This window comes from Pogona vitticeps, chromosome 4 (assembly GCF_051106095.1).
Source record: "Pogona vitticeps strain Pit_001003342236 chromosome 4, PviZW2.1, whole genome shotgun sequence".
Lineage (NCBI taxonomy): Eukaryota > Metazoa > Chordata > Lepidosauria > Squamata > Agamidae > Pogona > Pogona vitticeps.
Window position 1 is genome coordinate 201,310,701 of NC_135786.1, and position 15,661 is coordinate 201,326,361.

Genomic DNA, 15,661 nt, shown 5'->3' on the forward strand with positions numbered 1-15,661 from the left:
TCATGTGGCACCTGGTGTGTGTCATGTTGCAACAACAGACATATCCAATAGTATACTTGAAGTCAGTCAGTTGCATGCTTGGGTTCTTTGCCACCAGTGCAATATCAAAAATTAATTAATTTATTTATAATTTATTAAAACTCTCCTTTCTCCTTAAAAAGGACCCAAGGTAGTTTACAACAATTAAAAGGCAGTATTTTAACTAATAACAGCGAGTATACAATATTAAAAGGCTCAATGTTATACTACCAAAAAACATAAGCAACATATCAGAATACATTCAATGCAATATGGTATCAACAGCTCCAAGAGTGTTCACAGAATGTATGGCACCACAACCAGTTTTCCTAAGAACAAAAGGCATAACCATTATCCCATATATAAACAAATGGTTACTAGTGGCAAATAATCGGGACACTCTTGGAGAGAATGTAAATTACATCCTTCAAACTCTGTCCGATCTTAGTTTGAGAGTAAACATGGACAAATCTTAACTAATAGCTTGTCAGATGATCCATAAGTGGAAATGCTCATAAGTCAAAGCACCATTTCCCCTTGAAATGCACGGGAATGGGATTAATCTGTTTGAGCATTTAAAAAAATACCAAAAAATTAAAATAAAATAAAAATAAACAGAGCAAGTCTCATGCTGAGTCTACAAAAATAAAATAAAATAAAATAATAAACCCAACCACACAAAGAAACATAACCCCCCAGCCCAAACCCACCCTTCAAAATCCTTCCACCGCCTCTGCCGCCAATGGTCCCTTTTATCCCTTTCCACCTCTGTGCTCCTCGCTGCCCTCCGTGGGCCGATGGCAGGAAATTCAAATGGTGGAGGGTGGCGTGGAGCGCCAAGGACTGAGGGGGAAAGGGATCAAAGTGACCCCTCAGCTGCACTGCCTTTGCAAAGGCAGTGGGGCTGGGTGATGGCTTCAGTTGGGCTTTCCCCCTCTTTCTCTCCCCAGCAGCATAGGAAGAGAGTGAAAGGGATGTCCTGGGCCCGGATCACTTTGATCCCTTTCCCCCCTCTTCCTATTTCCTATGGTGGAAAATTCAATTGGTGGAGGGCGGTGAGGAGCTCTGAGGACCGACTCGGCTTCCCCGGCAAGCAGCTGCTGGTGCCGGTTCCAGAGCTGGAGGCACCAGCAGTGGCATTGGCCCGCTGAGGACAGCGAGGAGCGCTGACCCTGGCCTTGTTGGAGGCTGCTAGGAGCCTGCCTCCCGGCTCTGGGCCACCCCTGCCGCTGGTGGGAGGTGAGCAGCCAGAGCACCCGGCCAGGCTCAGCCTCCCGGCTCTGGGCCACCATTTGAATTTCCCACCCCTTTACCCTGCCTATTTTTGTTCGTACATCGAAGCTCCGTCCATAAGTTGAAGCAAAATTTTGCGGCCGGAAAGTAAGTTGAAATGTTCGTAAGTAGGGGCGTTCGTAAGTCGAGGCACCACTATACTTGGAAAGTTGTCCAAGGAGCAATGGACAATACAACAGCAATTTATATGTAAACAAACAAGGGAGAACAAAATCAATGAGCGTTCTTTACCTGTTAGTCCTTCTGTTGAAATGGTGCATTATAATGTAAAGCATATTTTTCCATCAGTGATTTATGTCATGGGCAAGACTGTCACAAACGAGATTGTTTGAGCTGAATACTAATATAGACACATGAGTGGGAACTGTCTCAGCAAATATATATAAAACTAATAAACAGATGGAGAAAGCCATAGTCGTGTTCACTTCTTACAAGAAAAGGAAATGCAGGATGTACTGTTTGGGAGTGAACAAAGGGAAACATTCTCTGGGAGATGCATGCACAATATCTTGAAACAGTTGCATAATGTACAGATTTCTCCCATTAACATTGATTCTGTGTACAATAATCAAAATAAAACAGAACAAATCATAAGTAATTCTAATAACTCTGTAGTGATTTAGCCAGTCATGGTTCACAATTCTGATGCTGATGTCAAAAGAAAGGGTGAAAATGCCAATGTGTCACAACTAGAGGGGGGTATTCATATATGAATACAAATATCCCAACATAGGTGGAAATAACAAGGGTCTGGCCCCATGGGGCCGGACTGTCCACTCACAGTTTCACCGCTGATGCGAGCTCGACGGTGCCTTCCTATCATCTCATTGTTCACAATCAATTACCCAGTCCTGGCAGGAGGCGGGATGACAAGCAGAGTGGCTAATCCAGCTTTCTCCAGGAGCTTCTCTGGGAGCTGCTGGTAGCACCATGACAAGCCCCGCCTCTCTCGGTATCTCTCTTTGGTTTTGACCCAACTGACAAAAATTCCCTTTTTTGCAATGAGAGCATTTGTAAATATGATACAGTGGTGCCTTGATTTACGAACTTAATCCATCGCAGAAGATATTTGTAAGTGGAAATGCTCATAAATGGCAACAATTGATGTCAGATTGGTGACTTTTAAAACTGCTATTAATTCAGCAGAGAAAGCAACTGAAATTTTAGCATTGAGATGTGAGCCACTATATATATTCAATTTAGTAAAGATAAAGTAATGCTATACTAACATATTCTTTCTGCCAAAAGTAGTGTCATCATTTCATGTCACAGCTACTGGTATTATCAACTTTTTATCCATTACCACACTGATTTAGAGAGAAAATTACATACCTTAGATATGAAGAAAGCTCTAGCCTTCTACTTTTCAAGTACTAAGAACTTTAGAAAAATATCTGCAGTGGTGCCTCGCTTAGCGATTGCTCCATTTAATGAAGAAATTACTTAGCGATGCTGTTTTTGTGATCGCAAAAGCAATTGCTTTGTGATGTTTCCTATGGGGAAAATTCGCTTTGCGATGATCGCGAGGAAGCGATCATCGCAAAGCCCCCATTTCCGGCCAGCTGATCGGCGGTTCCAAAATGGCCGCCCGCTGTGTTGCCTCGCTTTAGAGGCACTGAAAATGGCTGCTGCAATGGAGGATCTTCGCTTTAAGGTTAGTTTTTAGCCCATAGGAACGCATTAAACGTGTTTTAATGCATTTCTGTGGGCTTTTAAAAATCGCTTAGCGAGGCACCACTGTAGATTCTTTGTTATCAAGACTTAGGAAAGGATGTTCAGTATCTTTACAGCAATTCACAAAACTGTTAGTTGCTACAATAAAACTAGCCTATAATATTGCAAAGGTTAATTTACCATCACATATTAAAACTCATTCAACTAGGTTGATCGCTTCTTCAACAGCATACATGCAAAGGATTGCTATTCAAAACAACTGTAAAGCAGGGAGGACTCTCCCCACCCATGTCACCTTCACCCTTGGGACTAGGTGACCAGTAATATCAATTTATATCCCTTCTCACCCCATGAATTTCCAAAAATACATTGATTCTTCTGTTGGCGTATAACCTGTCCCTTTCAAAAAAAGACATACTCCAAATATAAATCCCACACATCTTTAAAATCATTAAACCAACTCATAAATGTTCCTCTCCACAGAAACCTTTAGTAAAAGGCGAAAGAATTATACAATCTGAAGAGAAACCAGAGTATACCCACTCACATTTGTAAATCATTATAACTTGATTTGAGAGCTTGTTTTGGTAGAACAATACTGTCTTCTATTCTAGCATGATATCCCACCTCCAAGAAATGAGCTTACCAATCACCCAATTGAGTGAATCATAGAGACCATGATGAAGAAGGACAGATTATTTATCTGTAACTGTGGTTCTTTAAGTGGTCGTCTATGTATTCACACAATTCGCACACCTCCTCACTTTTGTCTTGCCAATTACCTTTTTGTGGCAGGCAAGGTGGGACTGAGGAAAGCAGGAAGGTTCTGTGAGAAGCATTTGTGCAAATGCGGAACCGAATTGTGTGAATATCTAGATGACCACTCAAAGAATGAAAGTTATGGGTGAAAAACCTGTCCTTTATGCTCCTGCTAGCAGATAATAATAGGAGAGTGCCTTATGTATTTACCAGTTTTCTGAAGTCTTTAGGTGTTCTACCTGCTAACCTTCTTCTTGATCAGTATGTTTCTGACTCAGTATACCATGTAGTTTTATGATTATTCTATCAAAAAAGGTGAAATATATGTGAAATACGGAAACAAACATTTCAGTAAGTTGTACTGTTTATTGATATAAAGAATTTTAAGTGTTTATTTTTATGTTGGACTGTGCTAAACGTACCCATATTTAAGTTTTTCATTTGGATGATTGCTTTTCTGATTCGTCTGTCTTTAATAATTCTATAAAAATAAATTGTTTTAAATATATATTAAATGTAGTATAACCTGTTGCCTCTAATTTAATCATGCAGTTCAGTTTTTCATTCAATTAGGTAAGATTTTTTAAAACTGAATAATGATAATTAGTTAATTTAGTTGCATTAGCTAATTTACCAAAAATAAGTAGAAAACAAAACAAGCTGACTTCTAAAATTTATTTTTAGAAGTAATTGACAAATTTAATACTATGGCAATAATTGATGGATGGAAGGACCATGTCAGTCTGACTGTTGATAATGTTCATCTGGAATATGGTGTTGTTTATGAATATGACAGTACTGCTGGAATAAAATGTCATGTTTTGGAGAAGATGATTGAACCAAATGGCTTCTTCAGCTTGGCTGCAAAGGTATGAGGCATAAACATTTATTCCTTTAATTCTTAATTCTTTCTTCTATCGTGAAAATAGTACATCTTATTTATAGATAGAATTTTAGTTATTTCATTTCAACTCTGTTCTTCATTGCTGACCTATTTGCTGTTGATTATTATTAATAGTTATAGTTATGTATCATGGTCATCTACCCAGAAAGAAAATTACGTTGCCATGAAGTAATAAATTAAGGTACTAAATTCAAGACAGTGCTAAAGAGGCTAACCATCTACCATTCCTCTGTTTTTTGCTCTCTCTCTCCTCAACTCTTCTCAAATATATTTTTGATAAATGAATTATTACTGATTGTTATTTTGAAAAACTCTGGGAAATTACAATATTTTGGTTAAAAGAGATTCAGAATGGATTTGTTCACAAAATTAGGTAGAATATCACTTTATTCTCCTATACTTTAACGGCTGGGATCCGATGGTTGTTGTAAGTTTTTCGGGCTGTTTGGCCATGTCCTGAAGGCTTTTCTTCCTAACGTTTCTCCACTCTCTGTGGCCAGCATCTTCAGAGGACAGGAGTCAGAACTCTGTCTGTGCTCTGGTGCAGTTTGTGATATAGTTGAGTATTTATAGCTGTGGGATCAGTTTTTGTCCTTTTCAGGAGATTGGGTGATTATGGTGATCAGCGTTTTTTTTTGTTGTGGGTGTATTGTTGTGATAAGAGGGAGAGATGATCTGTTACTGTGATTGATGGGTGTTGTTAGTTGGTCTTTTGTGTGAATTTCAGTTGTTTCATTTATGTGTTAAATATTCATTTAACATTTAAAGATTTTTAACATTTATGTGTTAAATATTTCCCGAATATTCTGTGTTAGTTGCTCTGCAGACCAAGGCTTCTGAAATTATAAGGTTTAAATTACAGCAGTGAGAAGGTCAGTGGTGGATATATAACAGCTAAGATAAGGAGGGATAATTATTAATGATGAAAGAGTAGTATGACATCAGGTTAGGATAAAAGAGGAGCAGGATGAATTCTGTATATTTGCTGGAGACTTAAGGCAAGGTGAAGAAGAGAGGAGCTAAAGAAAGTTCTGAGTGATAGAAACGAAAAAGAATAATATGTAATGTGAGGAGGCAGAATCTTGATATCTGAGACAGGTATGATAAAAATGAGAGCACTTTTTCTTTTGAATTGATCAAGACTTAAAGATAAGTGTTTCATATGATTCCAGTGAGATTGGGGTTCTTCAGCTACAGGAACTGGTCCTATCCTTGCTGCTAAGACGATGCCTTGTGTTCTCATATTCAGTCTATATTCCTACACCGATGCATGTGGATTATATTTCTCCACTGGAGAAAACTGGGGAAAGATGAGAACAAAATTATCTTTTCTGTAAAAATGTGTTTCTACTTCTGAATTATAACAGTTCATAACCTAACCAGCCCTATCAGAATATTAACTCTTAACCATAATGTAAGTAGTTTGTATTTTGTTTTTGACAGCATAGGTTAAGCAAAGATGTACTGGATTGCTTAAACTGCTAGCCAAAGTATTCTTAAGGAACTAGTTAAAATAACACATTCCTCTCAGCATTATGACTCAATAGTGACTACCAGAAACTGAAAAATTTTTCTGCATAAAAGAGATGGAAGTTTACTCAGGTTTAAGATAAATTGAAACAGTACAGTACAGAAACTTTAATTTAGTTTCTCTAGATGGCGGTTGCCCTGAGATGATTCTAGATGATAGTGTTAAATGAGACTTTGGGAATGAGCATTAAGTAACATGGGAATTTTCAAACAACACTTTTAGGAAAACAGAAATCATGACTACAGAAGAACTGCAATTCTTTAATACTGACAATCAAGAAATTGAAACTGGAAGAGTATGTATAGAAGAGAACATTTTAACAGGAATCATAATAATCATAATAAATGTTATGGTGATCCTTTTCAGGGTTTTCTAGGTAGACGGAAGTGATTTACCATTACTTACTTCTGGGGCACCATGGGATTTGTGCAATTTGTCCAGGGTTACACAGACTCACTCTTCTCTCAGGAGGCACAGTGGGGAATTGAACTCTCAACCTTTGGCTTTGCAGCCAGGTACCTAAACCACTGAGCTGTCCAGCCAGCTTTTAAAGGGCATAGCCTGCTGAAATTTTGCTTGCTATGTAACTAATGAGCAACAGTCTTGTCCTCTTTTACATCTGGCTATGCTACCCTGGCAATGAAATATACTGTATACTTTCCAATCCCAAAGAAAGGAGACATCAAAGTGTAGTTACTATAGAATCATTGCATTAATTTCTCACACAAGCTAAGTAATGCTCATGGTTTTGCAACACAAGCTTTTACTACATGTGGGGAAAGGCATGATAGATGGCCAAGCTAGATTAAGAAAGTGAAGAGACACTAGAGACTGTTTGCTGCTGGAGTTTACCAAGGATTTCAGATGAGAACCAGCTGGTGCTTTATAAATTACAGCAAAGCTTTAACTATACAGACCATTAAAAGCTGTGGATTGTTCTAAAAGAAAAGAGAATTCCACAGTATTTGATTGTCCCAATGCATAACTTTTATTGTGGACAGGGGGCTAGTGTGAGGATAGAGTGTGGGGAAATGTACTGGTTTCCTAATGGTAAACATGTCAGGTTTAATTTATCTCATAATCTACTCTCTATATAGAATATATGATATGAAAAGCCACATTAGACTGAGATGAAGGAGGAGTGAAAATTGGCAGCAGGAGAATCAATAATTTAAGATATGCAGATGTTACTGGCAGAGAATAGTAGTGACTTGAATTGACTGCTGAGAAGAGTTAAAGAGGAAGGTACAAAAGCAGGATTGCAGTTGAACGTTAAAAAGACAAAAATTACTACAAAAAATGATAACATTTTAATGAAAAGTTTGAAAAACATTAAAGTTGTTAAATATTTTTTGTATCTTGATTGAATCATCAGTGCAAATTGGGGGTTGCAGCCATGAAAGTAGAAGATTCCTGAATAATGAGGAAAGATTCTTAATAAGAATGTATCTGGAGGTCAAAACTAGGATTATCCATACTGTGGTGCTCCTAAATACTGTGCATAAATGTGAAAGTGGGACAGTGAAGAAAGCTGAAGTAAAAATGGATTCATTTCAGTTATGGAGTTGGAGGGGAACTATGGATATATGGAACTGCCATACTATCCACTTATGGAACATCGACTATGGAACACCTTGCCGTCGGAAATCACCCTGGCACCCTCGCTGGGTGTTTTTAAGAGTCAGTTAAAGACTTGGCTCTTTAGGCAGGCCTTCCCTCCAGCCAACACTTGATTTTTTTTTCTTTAGTTTTCCTTTTCCCCATCTTGAACTTTTAAATTAGTTGATTTAATTATGCAATTGTTTTATGATGACTATTTTTATGATGTTTTATAACTGCTTGTAAGCCGCCCCGAGTAGACTCTGTCTAGAGGGGCAGGGTCGAAATTGAATAACAAGCAAACAAACAAACCAAGATCTGCTTAAACAAAGAATCAAGGCTTCTTAATGCACAATATGTATTATATTTTTGTAGTGTATGTATGAAATACTCTGTCCTAGAAGTAACTCTTTGTATTTCTATGGTGCCAAAACCTATCTGTCAGACAGGTATTTAATCTGTCTGTGATCTGCTATTTTAAATAATTGTCATCTTTATAATCTCATTCCTGTGTTAACAATGCACTGTCACATTGTCCATTGTCTGTATCTTCACCCACTCATGTCCCACTACCTTGAGGGTATGTATAAACACAGATGGCATAGTATGTGCACTCCACGTGTTTGAGGAACTGGATTTTGATCCACAAATGAAATTATTTAGATAGTCTTTTGCACTTTTATCCTCTTTTTAAAATCAACCTCCCCATTTTTTTTCAACATAGTGACTGCCAGAAAAACAGATACATGACTGGTAGATGAAATCAAGCCTGAATTTTCTCTAGAAGTGAACATGACTAAATTGAGGCAATCGTACTGTGGTCATAGAAAGAAAAGACAGTTACAGTTGAACGGTTGAAGGCATCAGGAAGAGAAGAGTACATATGTGATAGATTGATTTGATAAAGGAAACTATGGCCTTTAGTTTGCAAGACTGGAGCAAACTAGCATGATAGGATCTTTTGGAAGTCAGTAAGTCACTATGAGTCTGACACTACTAGTCAACATATAAGAGCATCCTCACTTTGGAATAATCACTGGGTCTCTGGGCTGAAGGAAGTGTAAACTTGGTGTAACTCAACTCCTTCCTCACATAGTCCTCTTCTGCTGGCCGATCTACACTAATACATACCTGAGGTCAGCCAGTACAAGAACAGTAGTGTTGCTGTGAAAAATTTCTGCCCTTTGAAATACACTACAGCTAGTGCATCTTTGAGTTGGGATTGAACTCTAAATCATCTTGTAGTGAAATAATAATAATAATAATAATAATAATAATAATAATAATAATAATAATAATAATAATAATAATAATAATAATAATAATAATAATAATAATAATAATAATAATAATAATAATAATAATAAACCAACAAGCCTGTTAGATTTGAGTGCTAGATGTAATAACTTTGAGAATTTCTTTTCATTAGAACTGTGTAGGCTAATGACTAAAGAGTAGAATTTTAAAAAGTTTAAGTCACTTAGCAGTGAAAGATTTTTATGTTGCTTAAAATATAATAATGTTATTTCTTTTTTTGAGAGCAGATGACATGATATCAGTTTAAGCCATGTTCTTTGTAGCTATAGCCAGGGGGTAGATTTTTCTGAAATGTCTTGCATTATTAATTAAACCTGCAGAAAGCTAAACTTCTATAAGTAATTTGAAACCTTTAATTAATATGCTGATTAAGAAAATAAAAGTTAAAATACTCTCGGCTATCACTACATGTACTACGTAAAAGACTCCTTTGATTCTATACTGGTCATAATTTAATATAAGCAAAAAAAGAGTAAGTGTCCTGTATACTTTAACTTCTCCCATATTTTAAATAACAGGACAGATGTTCAAACCAATTATTTCCCTTTTTAGATTAAGCGCTTTGATACTTTGTTTTTATGAATTTTGTAGTTGTGGGACTTGGGTTTGTATACAAGGATCTCATGCAGTGTTTTTTCAGAAAATGCAGCAAAGTGATTGTGAAAAAAAAGTAGGGCTTAAATTTAACTAGAGATGAGCACAAAGTGCTAGCTTTGGAGGTTTGGCATGGTTCGTTTTCCAGCCGAACAGGTGATCTGCAATTTGGCGCCCCACCATGTCCAGTGGTTGACTGTTCAGAAGCAGTGCCCCATCCACTCTTCCCCTAACATTGCTACTGAATGGGCGCCTGCTTGAGGAGACGTTGAACCATGGATCAGCTGTTCAGCCAGGAAATGAACCGTGTTGAACTGCTGAACCAGCAGTTTGTGCCCATCTCTAATTATAACCAAGAGATTTTATAGATTCTACTTCATGATCTAGGTTGCCTAATTGTAAAAAACAAGAGCATCCCTACATATTCACTACTTACCTTCAAGAGGACATTTTGATAGGCATACCCTGCTGAAATTTTGCTTTCTGCCTAATTAAGGAATAGTGCAGGGATCCTGCCCTATTTTGTCCCAAGCCTGAGAGTTTTCTTAAAACTAACACATTCTGTTACTTATGTTTTAATTTACAGATTCTTGAAGCACTAGCAAAAAGTGATGAGCAATTTGTGCAAAATTGTAATACCCTAAATAGCTTAAATGAACTAATCTCCCCTGACCTTCAAATTAAATTCAGTACTATTTGCAATGACAAAATAGAACACATCTGCAGAAGAATCACCAGTTACAAAAAGGTAAGAAATGTTTCGGAAATGTATGACTGGAAGAAATAATAAAAATATTTATATGTAAGTATGCATGCCTGATATAAATGCATATCCGCTCTCCAATTTTTCTCTGCCTTCACTTTCTGTTTTTCTAATTAAGAGGTCTATATGGGTCAGGATCCAGATAGACATGTGCAGTTTTTTCTGTCATCAATTGAATTAAGGAGCTAACTTTCTCCTCCCCTCTTCTTCCTCTATGCATATGATGGGTTTGAGATGCTGGCAATGGTAAGGCAACAGTTGTACCAATTGGCGACTAAATATCTATCAAAATATTATTTTAAAACCTATAGAATGGCCTGCCAATTTTCAGTTGCTAATCCCTTCAAATCCATTATCTGAGCTGTATTTCATAATAATAATGCATTCATTGGAGTTCTAATTTTTTTATTTAATGTTTGGTATTTTGTTATATGGAATAACAGAATATTTCTGAACTAGTACTTGACAATCATAATTCAGTTTTGGCAGGAAAGATATTGCAGTGTTCCTCCACTTGACTGTAAAACAAAAAAAGATAGGTTTTGTTTTTGGTTTAAATAAATATTGGAGTATGAATGAATGAGCCTTATTATGGTCACTGACCAGCAGATATATCCAAATGTAACTATACAAAAATTACAATGAAAGGTAGCAATAATAAGGTAGCAATAATAATATCACATGTACACAATCCATTGGAGTATGAAATCCATTAAAATACAGTGGTGCCCTGCTAGACGCTTCCCCCGCATGACGTCAAAATCGCTTAACAATGACTTTTTTGTGTGATCGCTATTGTGATCGCAAAATGATGGTTCCAATGGGGGAAATCCACATTATGTTGATTAAGAGCCTGTTTTGCGAACCGTTTGTTCGCTATACGACTATTTTTCCAGTTCCGTAAAATGGCTTCCCTTCACAAAATGGCTTCCCTACCTTTGCAAAATGGCTGGTTTCCGGACCTTTGGTTTGGAAGACAGTGATTTTTAACAGCCGATCGGTGGTTCTCTATGGGCAGTCTTCACTGGATGATGAGGTATTTCCCCATTGGAATGCATTGACCGGTTTTCAATGCATTCCAATGGTTTTTTTTTTTCGCTTGACGACAATTTCGCTTAACAGCGATTTTTCTGGAATGGATTATCGTTGTCAAGCGGGGCACCACTATATCAGTCTGGCTACCTATGCATCTACCTATTGTGTTAGAGAACTTCGCTGTATTGTAATTCTCAGATGAGTTTTAATTTTTAAACTTGCATTTTTCCTGTCTATTGTAGTAGACTTTAATATGATGTCCATATTAAGTCAGGAGGTAAGGTGGTACAATTATATAAAGGTTTATTGTGACTGATTAACTACTCAATCAGGAGTTTTCTAAAATTCAGAAACAGAATGCAAATTTGTTGTTTTAAAAATGTTTGCTGTTCTTCACAGTTATCAGTAACATGTTTCATTCCAAGAATAGCTATACCTTCATTTAGGGAGGTAAATGTAACCATAGTAACCAAAGTGTCTGAAAAACCTTTAGCTGTGCTATTAGCTTCACTGTAAAAGTTTGAAATCTATGAATAGAAGCCTAGCAGTGTCCTACAGCTCTTCTTAATTTCCCATTATTTCTAAATGTATGCAGCATAATAAAACCGGATTTTCCCTATAAATACTTAGGAAAACTCTGATTTGTATTTATGACCTGATTAAATTATAACTTCACATTTGGTTCCTATGGGAGACAGTATGTGGTCAATATAGTATATACTGCTGTTCTTGCAACTTAAAGATCCTTAGTGCTAACTCTGTACTCATTTCACTCACTTAGGAGCAGTGTATTGGCTGAAATCCTGTTGCTTTGTATAGTAAGGGTATGATCAGAAGGGCATTTGTTTTGCTTTTTGGTCCACTGAAGGGACAGGTTGGTTTGTTCCTTTTTCCAGCAATCATATGAGGCAATTACTGGACCGAACTGTCAGATCAGGGATACTGATGCCTGAATATCTCCCTATGAGCCCTACAGAACTTTATAGACTTTCAACAAAAAACCAGAAGCCTGTGTTTGTAACATCTGGCATCCCCAAAAAAGGATTAATTCCAGAATGAAACTAGACAACCTTTCTCAAACATAACAAAATTAATCTGGGTATCAAGTATAAATCTTTTAATTATTGCATTGATTCTAGGCAACATCAGCTTCTCTAATTCTACAGGCTTTTTTTATTTACAATGGTGTCATGTTCTATATACTCGGAAATGCTTCAGAGCAATCGTAAAAATGCAGAAGCAGTACACCTATGGGAAACTGTATGCACAAATGTTTTAAAATATATGAAAACTAAACTTAAGTTGTAGGCAAACACTTAAGTCAGAATTCAGTCCAAAATGCAGTAGAAATATATTCTAAGAATAAAATTGAACAATGAGAATGTTACATTCACATTCTAAAAATTCAAGAGCTCATGGCTTTAAAAGGCACATTTAAAAAGCATAGAATACATCGCTAAAAATATCAAAGGTGTTGAAATTTTAAAAAGTTTATATTATGTAGTCTTTAGCATATTGAGACACACATGAAAAATATTCTCAATGCTCACTCAGCCAAACCAGTTTCAATCCATGGAAGAAAATCCACATTCATAGTGTTGTTGGCTTTTTAAAATGAAGCCTTTTGCTGCACTGCTACATGATTGTTGCTGTATCCGGTGTGTGGCACAACATGTCTTGTTATGATGGGTTGAAGTCAGGTGTGTATCTTATCTCCCTATATTTATATTTCTCTCATTTGTTTTCCCTTCCTTTCCAACTATAAACAATATTTTCTCCAGGGGCCTGGAGATCCAAAGAAAAAAAATCAATAGGAAAATCTATTGTTGTGGCGCCTACTGTTACTACAAAGACTCGTAATTCAGAATCTGGCAAGCTGCCACTATGATGTCAAAGCAATGGCTTTAACTAAAATCTTGCAAAGCATGGAGGAATAAAGACATGTAGCATAAATCATCTGCTGCACCAGAGCCCTGGAACTCTAGAATCCTGGAAAAAGTAGAATATTGTAGCTATAGGACCTGCAAATACCACTTTCATATTTAGACATAGCAACATAAACATGTTCAACTGTCAGGAATGTTATGGTACAGTGACAGTGATCAGCTGGAAAGCTGGCTAATTGTTGTGCAATAGCCCATCCCCCAGAGAGTTCCTACTCACTCCTTTTTCTGTCTGGTGCTGGAAGGATTGCTCTGATTTGGTTCATTTACAGTGAGTTCAATCATTGGAAACAAACCATAGCAAGTCTGGGGCAGTCAAGCCTTCTTCTGCTGTTAATTTCCCATATTTTGAAATCACTTAAGAAGACAGCTATTTCAGGATATTGGCAAATTACACACTTTTAATCTAGTGTAGTGGATAAAGTGACAGACTCAGAAGCCCCATTTGGCTATGGAAACTCACTGGGGGAGTGGAACTGGTAAAACCAATCCTTAAATTGCTCACTTACTTTGAAAGCTCTATTAGGGTCACTTAAGTTGTTTCTGATTTGACCGCACAGAACGCACACTGGAACAGAAATATTATGAACATCATGGTGTATCTGTACTGTAAAAGTGAATTTCTTAAACAAATGACACAGGATTCCCAAAACATGAGCTCTTTGTGAGTATTGTAGTACACTGTGTCCATTCATTTGTGTAAGAAAACGTAGCCAATCTAGATATCTACATCTCTTTCACTCATTAAATTTTTTTAAAAAGTGGTAATTAACTTTGTATGATAAAATATTTGATTGATTTGTGCAAAAGCGTGCTGCTTATATGCCGTCCCATAGTGCTTCAGGCACTCTCTGGGCGGTTTACAAGTTAATTATGCAGGCTACTGCCCCCCCCCCCAGCAAGCTGGGTACTCATTTTACCGACCTCGGAAGGATATAAGGCTGAGTCTACCTTGAGTCGGCTACCTGGGATTGAACCCCAGGTTGTGAGCACAGTTTTGGCTGCAGTGCAGCGGTTTAACCACTGTCAGGAAGTCAGAGCTTTTCAACTGTGCCTCCTATATATCTATGTCTGCCTGTCCCATGAGATTTGCATTAAACTCTCTTTCATAGTTTTGACTGAAGTCATGTTGTCATTCATTACGCTGCTTTAACTGCTATCCAACTTTAAACATTGTACAGTATATTGTTTTTGAGTTGCTGATTATGTGCCACCATGTCAGGACTTCATGAAAAGCAAGGCAACAGTCCTATGAATGAATGAATGAATGAGTGAATGAATGAATATCATAACTTACTATGATTCTTGCTAAAGTTGCCAAAACCTCTCTTATATGATTTTAGCTTTCTGCTTTGTTTTTCATTCATTTTAATTCCTTCAAATAATTATTAGAATAAATTAAAAGTCTGCTTTGAAGTTGCCTGAATATATCTTCCCTTCTTCACCAGTTAAAAAATGTGTTGAACCAATGAAGCTCAGTTATGCACACAAGGGAGAACAGAGCCTCCTTGTGTCTTAGCAAGTCAGTCCTTTAACTTTTTCCCCAGACTGGGGAATACTGAAGGATGAGAAACAGCAAACGTTGGCAGTTTTCTCTTTGATTTCACAAAACATAGGGGACTACTTTTCAGTATCTCAGTGGAATTCAGAGGTTAGCAGCAGCTGGAAAACTTTAAATTGCTTCCATGATATCTCACAAAGGCTAGGTGAGATGCTTTTCCAGCAGGAGCTAGTAAAAGGGTGGTGGAGGAGTGCATTTCTTACATATCTGATTTTCTCACTTAATCATTTCAAATATTCTAATTTGAGATATTTTCTTGTTTAGTCTGTTTTTCCCCCAGTTGTCTGGGAATATCATCATGTGATATTTTTACTAACAAAATTTGAGCATTCCAGGGCTGCTATATTTAAGAATATTTGAAATATTCTCTTTACCACCTGCAGATGTTATACATAAATATTTAGTTATATGGTAACACTGGTAACACATCTGAAGCAGCAGTTATTTTTCTTAGCACAAGCAGTATACAGATGCATGAGAGAGAAGAAAGGGTGTTTTTTTTTTCATTTCTGGTTAATTTGTAGAAATATAACGTGGGGCATTCCACTAAAAAGAGAATGAAGCTGATCTGTACATGCATAAATTATTGTTGCAAATGTTACACTAGAACCATACACATGAGGACAGACAAATTACCTACACATTTAAAGTTCCTGGTTCTTTGTAAAAG

At 37.0% G+C, this 15,661-nt stretch overlaps 1 protein-coding gene and 1 non-coding gene across 3 annotated transcripts in view; one reads left to right on the plus strand and one right to left on the minus strand.

Annotated features, from left to right (window-relative positions):
- Positions 1-15,661, plus strand: part of PREX2 (phosphatidylinositol-3,4,5-trisphosphate dependent Rac exchange factor 2) — a 148,355-nt gene that overhangs the window by 90,077 nt on the left and 42,617 nt on the right. For both annotated transcript variants that reach the window (XR_012086917.2, XM_020812432.3), the window contains exons 22-23: positions 4,429-4,613; positions 10,276-10,437. Coding sequence is in view for 1 of the 2 variants with exons in the window: in XM_020812432.3 (XP_020668091.3) it covers positions 4,429-4,613; positions 10,276-10,437 (347 nt within the window). In the remaining variant the exon portion in view is untranslated. The remainder of the gene's footprint in view (positions 1-4,428; positions 4,614-10,275; positions 10,438-15,661) is intronic.
- On the minus strand, positions 3,407-3,522 carry LOC140707211 (U5 spliceosomal RNA). The gene has a single exon (XR_012087134.1). It is a non-coding gene; the product is annotated as a U5 spliceosomal RNA (small nuclear RNA).